The 9,675-nt window shown below is 42.7% G+C and overlaps 2 protein-coding genes across 8 annotated transcripts in view; both read right to left on the reverse strand.

Annotated features, from left to right (window-relative positions):
* sugct (succinyl-CoA:glutarate-CoA transferase) overlaps positions 1–2,814 on the reverse strand; it is an 81,500-nt gene extending 78,686 nt beyond the window's left edge. For all 6 annotated transcript variants that reach the window (XM_029252298.1, XM_029252295.1, XM_029252299.1 and 3 more), the window contains exon 1: positions 2,641–2,814. In XM_029252298.1, the coding sequence (XP_029108131.1) occupies positions 2,641–2,752 (112 nt within the window). In that variant the 5' untranslated portion in view covers positions 2,753–2,814. The remainder of the gene's footprint in view (positions 1–2,640) is intronic.
* Positions 2,815–4,156: 1,342 nt separating this feature from the next.
* LOC108942155 (cyclin-dependent kinase 13-like) overlaps positions 4,157–9,675 on the reverse strand; it is a 14,583-nt gene continuing 9,064 nt past the window's right edge. For both annotated transcript variants that reach the window (XM_029252082.1, XM_029252081.1), the window contains exons 10-14: positions 9,344–9,460; positions 9,047–9,178; positions 8,347–8,543; positions 7,031–7,462; positions 4,157–6,335 (exon numbers count right to left, since the gene is read on the reverse strand). In XM_029252082.1, the coding sequence (XP_029107915.1) occupies positions 5,632–6,335; positions 7,031–7,462; positions 8,347–8,543; positions 9,047–9,178; positions 9,344–9,460 (1,582 nt within the window). In that variant the 3' untranslated portion in view covers positions 4,157–5,631. The remainder of the gene's footprint in view (positions 6,336–7,030; positions 7,463–8,346; positions 8,544–9,046; positions 9,179–9,343; positions 9,461–9,675) is intronic.

The following is a 9,675-nucleotide window of genomic DNA, read 5'->3' on the forward strand; positions in this document are numbered from 1 at the left end:
CCTTTTTTACTCAAACAGTGTCTCTTATCAGTCTCTCAAGTGCATGTTATAGTCCATATCGGAATTCTGCTGTTGGCAGCCAGCTCCTAAACTAACAGAACATAATTAATCATTGTACATGCAACATAACATTGATATATATTCAGCCAAGATTTTGCTCCAAAGCAACTTACACTTGTTTACCCCTTTATGCAGGTGGGTAATTTAGGATAAGTACTATACTCAAGGGTATTACAACCAGAGGTGGGGCACAAACCTACAACCTTTGGAACCAAAGGCAGCAGTACTAACCACTACACTATCAGCTGTTCTCCTGAACACATCCAAAAGTGATAAAGGGTTGCCAAAAATACCTGTTTATGTTTAATATTGCTAATATTTCCACTTCTATGCTCCTGTTCCTCAGATATGTTTATACTCAGGTCTGTAATTAATCGCATTGTCCGTATAGTATTTATTTATTGTATTATTTTCGGTATATCGTAGGCTCACCACTCTGGTGTTGAATGTGTCTGAGCGAGCATCCGCCACATCAACTTCTTTATACTTGCAAATGCAATTGGCCTTTAAAGGTATCTTCGGTAAAAACTGAGTTAAATATCCAGCCTGTTACTGAAAGTTGTGATTTCAGCACATTGTGGTGTCTAAGGTGACTCCCTGAGCTACGCTGACACTCGCCGCTCTACGAGAAGTTAAACTTTAACTTCCGTCTGTCCCAGTGTCTTGGCAGCAAAACATTAAGACCTCACCAGCCGCTGCATCCAACCCGCGTTTAACTTGCGCGGTCTAAACACGATGCGGGTAACCCCAGTCGATGAGTTTATTTATGAATATGTTTTTTTTTTTTTTTTGCAAGGAAAAATGTGCAAGAATGGATTTCCACATTCTGACTGTGCCAATCGAGTGATCAACACTCCTCGTGACTCACATGACTCCCAGATCCTCCGACAGCAACTTAGTAACGGTATAAAAAAATGAAACGGGAGAAAAAGGAGACAGATATTATTACTAAAAGTACAGTCCATCCTCGATTTAGCCAACCTCAGTTTATGGATTTCAGATTTCACAGTGTGTCGTAAAAATACTCTAGAAAAAAAATTAAACAAAACAACTATTTTTTAGCATAATATGGGGAAATATAGGGGGGCGCAGCAGGCTTGGCTGGGTCCCCCTGTATGGCGGGTCTGGGGTTCGAGTCCTGCTTGGGGTGCCTTGCAGTGGACTGGCATCCCATCCTGGGTGTGTCCCCTCCCCCTCCAGCCTTGCGCCCTGTGCTGCCGGGTCAGGCTCCGTTTTGCCGCGACCTCGCTCGCGACAAGAGGTTGTAGGCATTGTGCGTGGGGAAATATAAATATTTAACTAATTTTTTATTCATGCATAAAATAATGTTCTTAACACTATTCATGTTACGTCTCAAAAAGTATCAACCAACCATCTCCACTGCAGGTACATAAAGGCAGCAAAGCAGCAGCTGGTCCCTTACCTAGTTCCTCGGACGGAAGTGTTTGATTCTGATTTGGAGTAAACACACTCTGAGTTACCACTGTACCACACAGCAAAATTCAAACTTTTTTTTTCTGGTAGGTAAATATGTTTTTATTTGTTGAATTTTATTTATTTTATCTGCAATATTGCATTTATTACCTTTTTACGTTTAACTGCACATCTATACAGTATGCCCGTATATGTAATATTTATTTATATACGGTATGTATATATGCTTCAGTTAGTCCTGACTTTATTTCATTTTACTAGGCACATTAAATTAGGTTATAAAAGTGGGACTGTAGAACACAGCCTAGTACACGATGGACTATGGTGCTAAAAAAATATTACTATATGCTCAAATTACGCTTTCGATTGTCCAGACTGAAAAACATAACTGGACACCTCCTCTCTCCATAGTGTGGAAAATCATGGGTGGCCTGTATTACTATTACATAGGGGACTGCTGATTGTACACTGTTTTTCTTTTCCTCTCCTTTTGTAATCCCATGATTATTTTTATGAGAAATTATATTTTAAGTATATTATATTTGTAAGAACATGTTTATTACATGTACCACTGTAATTTTGTGAATTATTGCATCGTATGCACTATGACTCATAGCAAGCAGGTAATATGCTTTTTTATTTATTTAATATTTTTTTTTTCTTTCTTTTTTCAGTCCCTCCTGAATAAATTGAAGCTCCACTCAGTGGACCACTGTGTACATGAGCTGTATTTAAAATTGAGCCATGGCATGGCATGCTCGTGTGTCTTTTTAAATTACTCAGTACTTATCTGTTGCATTTCAGGCAAAGTTGCAGCAAACATCAGCTTTTATATAACAAGTAGTATGCGTACCGTGGTGCGATATTAAACAATATTAATTAATAATGGAGCACTAGCACAATAAATTAAAGGCTTGCACATCGTATGGGACCACGCCCCCAGTTACGTCACTGCACGATGTTGCATTTACTAATTACGAATTAATTTCGGCGATTACAGAGCAGTTTCATTAAAATCTGTGAGAATCTTTGTCGTCGGCCAACTACTTCGGGGTGATTACAGACTCAGACTGCGAATCACTGCATAGTGAATCTGACCGTCTCAGAGACAGACGGCAGCGGTGTCGGGACCCCACCGTTAGTTACCTGGGCGCGCGGACGCGCGCGAGCTCTGCGCCCGCAGCAGCCGTGGGGGCCGTCTCGCGCCCGGCCGCAGGGTGCCCGCGAAGCGCGTCGCCGCCACCGCCCGTAACAGCATTTTGTCGCGAGACGGACGCGTCCCCGCCGACTCGCAAGACTCTCGGATAATTAGCGTGCTGCCTGCGCACATCCGGTTCGGTCTGCAGCACGGGGGCGTGGTCGTGTTCGCCAGTGTCAGGCTGCCGAAAGATGTTGCGGGTATAACTGCGGGGGAGGAGTTGTGTGTCTCCGTGTCTGGTGTGTGAATTGCGGCGTTGGGTGTTTCTCAACACGAGCATAGTACTGTAAAGCACCTCTTCCGTAGCGTTCCTGTCCTCAGCATTATTAATTATTATTATTATTCCCTGCAGGAAAACTCCTTTTCAGTTGGTAACAAGTACGCAGATGCAGCCCTCTGTTTTCACAGAGCGTTAGTGTTCACTCTGCACTACTTTTCTGGGTATTTATTTACTTCAGTGTGACACAGGCCTTTGTCTTCCACAAGCAGTCCACGCACACGCTGAAATTTTTCAAAACACTTTTTTAAATTTATTTTCATATATACACTGGCCCCTTCGTGAAACATATTTCCAAAAATAACTTTCCTTATCCCATCAACTGAGAAAACCTTAAAAGACACCAACTATAAACACAAACCTTTAATTTCTGCATTCATTAAAGTATATCAAATATTAAATAAAAATTGACATTATTCCAAATGTAGACCAAAAAAATGAAGAAGCTGTTGACACATCCATGTAATTCAAACAAACTTCGTGGACATGATCGTAAATCGTGAAGTAAATCAAATTTTTTTTTCGTCATCTTCAAATTGGGAAAAAGTAAAAACACTTAAATTTTCTAAGACAACTTTCACCTCATGACTGTAGGTGTCATTTAGAGCGATTTTGCAAGGAACATGGAGTAGCCTTGGAACAATCCAGAATTTTTCCCTCCTAAGGAGTAACTGAATAAATAAGTTTACGATCCAGTTTTTTTCTTGATATTCGGTCCATATTTAGGAACAAATCAGGACCAGACAAGGAGGATAAGTGTGTGATGAAGGCGTTTCTTCACTAGACAAGCGGCAGCTGGAAAACGGAGTGGGAGAAGCAGGAAGGCCTTTTGAAAGGCAACTGTTAAGTCGGTCTTGCAGAGAACTAAGAAACAACATCGTTTAACATGTTTGAATACATTAAGGTTTAAGAAGATTAAACATGCAGTGCACACCTTGCTTGGAGGAGCTGCGGGTGTTGAGTTGGGTGATCAGACCTTATATTCCAAAGGTCGAAGGTCAAAGATAAAACTGAAAATAATGTTGTTAAATGATTTATCCCAGAAAGGAACAAGAACATATGGTTATTTTTTTTTTTTTTTTTTTTTAAACTTTGGATCTCTGCTGTTTTGGTTTGTTTTCAAACAACTGCAGTGATTGATATTCACATTGCTCTCCCAATATTTTATCAAAATAGCTCCGTTTCAGTTTTTTTTTTTGGACATTGTGTGTTTTCATCTCAGCGATTTTGGTAACTGAATCTGTAAATGTAAAACACAGACTCCAAATAATTAGTGCAGCCTGAATAGCTGAGTTTAGCAGAGAAAATATCTTTGTACTTTTATTATGAAAAATGTGCACATGTACAGTTGGATTACTTTGCTATGGGTTTGATTTCTAAAAAGCAGCCCTGTCTATGTGCTGTTAATGTTAAATGGCCAAGTTAGAATAAAGTCTGAGGCTATAACTTTGACATGTTGCACATGAAGGAATTAAAATAGGAAAAATAGTGATGAAAAGCATATAACTCTACAGCGCCATCTATAGGTAGCGTTACATCAATCCTTCTACGCATGGGCTCTTTATTAATATACTTAAGCTCAAATTGTTACCTCTTGACCAGATGAAAGCACCAAATTGTCAGTATATGACTTGAAATATTTTTACATACACATTTTTTGATTTCAGACATCACATTTTTCTAAAAAATACAATTTATAGTGAGGAAACAACCAGAGTAATGATATAAAATTTGTACAGATTTTCATTGATTGGATATTTTTTCTACATGAGATTCAGCTGGACAGGATGTATATGTTACCAAGCAACCAATATATTGCTCTCTAATCTCTAGTGAAAGTGAATCCAGAATTTTGTGGTCAGTCACTTCAGTGCTTTAACATCCCCTAAATATAACCATGATGGCTGATACATGACTCCCAAAAAAAAATTACAGTATTTAAACATTGCATTAACAGAAGTACAAATGCTTCAGAGGCAGGAATCCTGGATAGACTAAGGGACAGTTATGTGTTTGTGGTTCTTTATTATGCCCAAAAGAAACCGTAAAAAAGGCAAAGATTATTACTCTTTTCATATTATAAGCATAATAATGAGCGGTGTGAATAAAGAACACACCCTCTATTACTTCACAGAGAAGTAGGCTGACATTTTAAAAAGTTCCAGTGCCAATAGTTATTTCAAACCGATCAATTCCTTATTCATAATATGTATATAAAAGGAAAAAAGAAAATCTATTAAGCTTCTTGTTTTGTGCCTGGTCCAAGTATATACAGTCAAGGGATTTTATATCTGTATTAGGTAGTTCATTCATTAATACCTACACCTGTACTGACCATTTTCTTCCGTAAATCAAATCCTTGTAATAAGTGACCTTAAAAAAAATACATAAAATCAGTTACAAGGCAAAAAGCCCATTTTAATTTAAAAAGACGGCAGTAAAATATTTTAAAACAATATGAAATGGTAAGAGCAAGAACTGCCCCAAAAACAACCTCCTTCCTGGTTGTTACATAAATTCTTCCCAGATACAGGGAAAATCGCACTATGAATACACTAGGATTTTCTATAATAAAAATCCAGTGTATTTCCTTTAGGAGAGAAACCTGAGAGGGTTTTGCTTGTACACACCTGAGTGCCTCGTGTGCATCCCCAGAGAGCTGTCAGAAAGGAAGGCCCCGCCCCCTGAGGGCTGCATCGTTCACTTGTCCCGTGAAGCCTGGGGCAAAGGGCGGCACTGCAGGCTGGGAAGGGGAGTCCCAGGCATGGCCCAGAGCTGGTGGCGGGGGCGGCTGGCCGCCTTCCGGATGGTACGAGCTAAGGGCACCGGTGCGGGAGTGGCGTTCCACATCAAGGGAGCTGCGATGGTGGTCGAAACGGTGGTCCTGATCGCTTGTAAACAGGATGCCGCTGCCAGGTGCACTATGGGAGAAGTGCTCTTTGTAACCGACGGGGGTGGGCTGCATGCAGGATGAGGGTGGGGGCACAGTGCTGTTGAATATCTCCCTCATGGAGGGAGAGAGCACTCCGGTTCCTGCCATTCCACCCGTATAACTGGTACTAAAGTTTGGGGATGGAAATGGTGGGGGCAGGTTGGCGAAACCGCCGTAGCCCGCTGCCTCGGGTTGCAGAGGGGGCAGTGGCGGTGGGTAACTGGGCTCTGGGGGCTCTCCCACATCACCACAGCCAGCCTCCTTTGGGAACTGCTGCGAAGGGGCAAACTCGGCCCCGGCGCCCACATCCGGAGCCCGGCGGTAGTCCAGGTCCTCAGAGGGAGGCGGTGGCTCTGGTGGCTCAGGGGGCCTCTGATCAGGGGGCAGAATCCGGGGCAAAGGCTCGGGGGCTGATACGCTTCTGCCTTCAGACACTACAAGGACAACAAACATTAATGGATGTCAGCAGTTTCCACACTCTTGCTCACAATATTGTTTTTTTAAATATATTTTCCAAAATGTTAAAAGTAGAATACCACTTGCTTAAAAATAATTTTGCAGTCATTTACTTGTATAAACAAACAGTCAATATTTAAACAATCACAAAAAAAAACTATTGGAAAGAAATTTCATAAATGCCAAGCCAACGTTGTCATGGTCATTGGTAATTTTTCTAGAGTGGTTGGTTAATTAACAAAATGAAACCCATATTATATTTTAAAAGAAAAAAAAAAATCTGTTTACCTATTTAACAATTTCCACGCACATAACAGAAAAAAGACTAATAAAGAAACTGTCGGGGGAGAGATTGGGGGGGGGGGGGGGAGACACCTTAAAAGGGAATTTTCAGTTAATTTGAGCTCCTTTAGCTCTAAGCGATATTTTTAACAAAACATAAGCCGTAAATAACCTGAAGGACTAAGCTGTATCAAGCTGTATTTACTAACTGACACCGTGTGGATTTACAAACAATTCCGCATTATGGTCTCCACTGGACACATCATTTGAGGTACCGGTGTTTATGGAACCCAACTGTGACCTTAGCCACTTCACTGAGATCAGTGAGCCGTAGATGCCATATGTCCTGTGGCCCTCGCGAGAACATTGGGCCAGCGGGGCTTATGTTTACCTGGAGAGACCGGGCTCACTTTTGCAGGCTTCAGCTGCTCTGGGGGGGTTTCTGGCCCCCTTGAGCGTCCACCGCAGGCGCGTTCCCCATCAGCCTCAGACGCAGGTGTCGCTCCCTGCATCTGCTGGACCTTCAGCAGCTGCGCGAGGAGTATCGCCAGGGCACCCGGCACTCCTGCCGCAACTTCCGCCTCAGGCATCACAGGTGGGGTGCGGGGCATCGTGCCCGAAGGCTCTGGGGGCTTGCAGTCTTCTGGCCCGGGTTCCACGGGCTTGGAGCCCTCGGGAGGCGGTGCGTGGCCAAGCTCCTGCAAGGTCTCAAGGCTCACCTGGAGGCTCGGCTGAGATGTCTCAGCTGCACTGCTGGACTGGAAGAGGTTCAGCAGCACAGCGAGTTGCTCCTGGGTCAGAGGGCCGCTGGGGGCCTTGAAATCTATCAGCAGAAGCAACAGAGAGGAACAGCACAGGAGCATTTATAGCCTTGTTCAGGTGTGCATGTAAATACACAGAGGATATGATATCTTTTGCGGATGTCAATGTATAAAGCATGTATAGGGCAGGACTCAACACTGATTTTTCGCATTACATTGTCCACAAGACGGGTACATTTTACACATGTTCAACTTTGGAACCAACCGAAAAGACAAAAGAAATTTCAATATTTTAAATATCCTCCTGTACTGCAACTGAAGTGATATCACCAGAAGGTCTCATGACAGGAAGCATAATTACAAAATACTCCGAAATAGAGGAATCATCGAAAACGGCAAGATAATGGTTCTATTTTGCTTAATTTTTGACAAATCTGGATACAGTTTTAAAAGAAAAATGTATGATTCAATTACCGATGTTAAATGGTTTTTTTTTTTTTTTTTTTTTTATTGTGATGGCAGCCATCACTGTGCATCAAATGTCAATAGTTTACCTTTACAGTCCACCTGTCCATCAGACTGGTATCAATCAGAACAGTTCTCCCTGTCTGACACTGAAAATGTAATCAAATTACCCATCCCAGACAGTCGGACTACGGCGAATGTCTAATCCTGCTTGGACAGATACACAAACAAACATTGTTTATAATGGGAGATTCTGGAAATAGTGTAAGTCATAAAGTGCTTACAGAACAGAGCTTGTGACCAAAAGAGTGCAGAATGATACCTTTGCAGCCCTTAGCATGGTACATTACCTGAGCAGCGCTGATACACCTCCAGCTGCACACGTGGGTAAATGTAGGACCTCTCTGGGTATGACGGAAACGCCGCTAAGCATTTAAAAACAGCCAGGTGAGGTGACTGCATGCCAAGATGAACCACTGACCTGGTGGCACAGGACCGTTGTTGCCCAGGGCCCGAGGTAATACCGAAGCGGGGCAGCCTTGGGGGGTACTGCTTTGGCTGTCGGATGGCCCCAGTTCCTTGCGGGGGACTTTGGGGGCCATCGGCTCCTCCTGCATTTGCTTCTGGCGCCGGCGCTTCTTACTCCAGAGCTCGTGGCAGTCTTGCCACAGCGGAAGGCTGGAGAGAGAGGCAGCAGCACAGATAAATGTTTGGAGCTGGGGGGAGAAGTGGGGGGTTAGGGGACCTTTATTTTTAAGTACGGGGAGGTCAGATAATCAGTTTTACACTAAAATCATGATGTTAAACAGTTGTGTTGTAATGAGCTGCATAATACCTCAATCTGCGATTTAAGAATATTTGTGGAGAAGTTATGGTATTTTAATTGACCTGCCAATATGATAACTGGAATGCCATAAATGAGAGATTAAGGATCAACAGCAGTAATACACGGACAGAGTGCATTTTTCAGTTTTTTTTTTTTTTTTTTTTTTTAACTTGAGTATTGTTTCGGACTATGTTAAACACCTCTGGTTATAGGTTATTGAATGAGTTCTTCGGTCACAGAACTCCAAATGCAGGTAAAAGTCAGCAGCATTATTTCTGAAGACATAATTTACCTATATGGATGTCCATGGTCACACAGCAGCACGGTCAGAAGTACCGCGATTCGGATTACGTACTCTGGAGGGGGCATCTTGGCTGGGTCCACATCCCTGAGGAAGGTGCTGCTCAGGGCCTGCTCTGCCGTGCAACGCTTGCTGGGGTCCAGCGTCAGCATATGGTCAAAAAGGTCCAGGGCTGTGGACGGGATGCTTGCCAGCAGTGAGGAAACAAGTAGAATGTTTAAGCAGATCCATGGGTTACTAACGAAAACTGCAGTGCCAACACAGTCTGATACATATTACAAGGTTCTGTGTCCTATGACGTACAGCACACTCAAAACAAACTAAAGTCAAAGAGGAGATGAGTTCACGTACAATGCAAAGTCTTCCCTCAGTCGTCTCCGATACTGTTTCTTCGGTTTCATAGTGTGGAAATACTGTAGTTTAATCACGTCTGGCCACACCGCAGGACATGGACTGCCACAGGTTCGACTGATCACGGGAAAGACGGAAAAAGAAATATGGCGGCTGCTCTGCCATGGCAACTGAAAATTCACTTTGTATAAAGATGCAAGCACTGAACATCTGTATCCAGGTTAAAGTACAGTAACAATCATTAATAAAAGCGACTGGTCACATTTTTAAAATGTGGTCGCTACTCAGTTACCCTTTAGGGCTTTAGAGAAAAACGTGAGATGTACCACTTT

This window comes from Scleropages formosus, chromosome 5 (assembly GCF_900964775.1).
Source record: "Scleropages formosus chromosome 5, fSclFor1.1, whole genome shotgun sequence".
NCBI lineage: Eukaryota > Metazoa > Chordata > Actinopteri > Osteoglossiformes > Osteoglossidae > Scleropages > Scleropages formosus.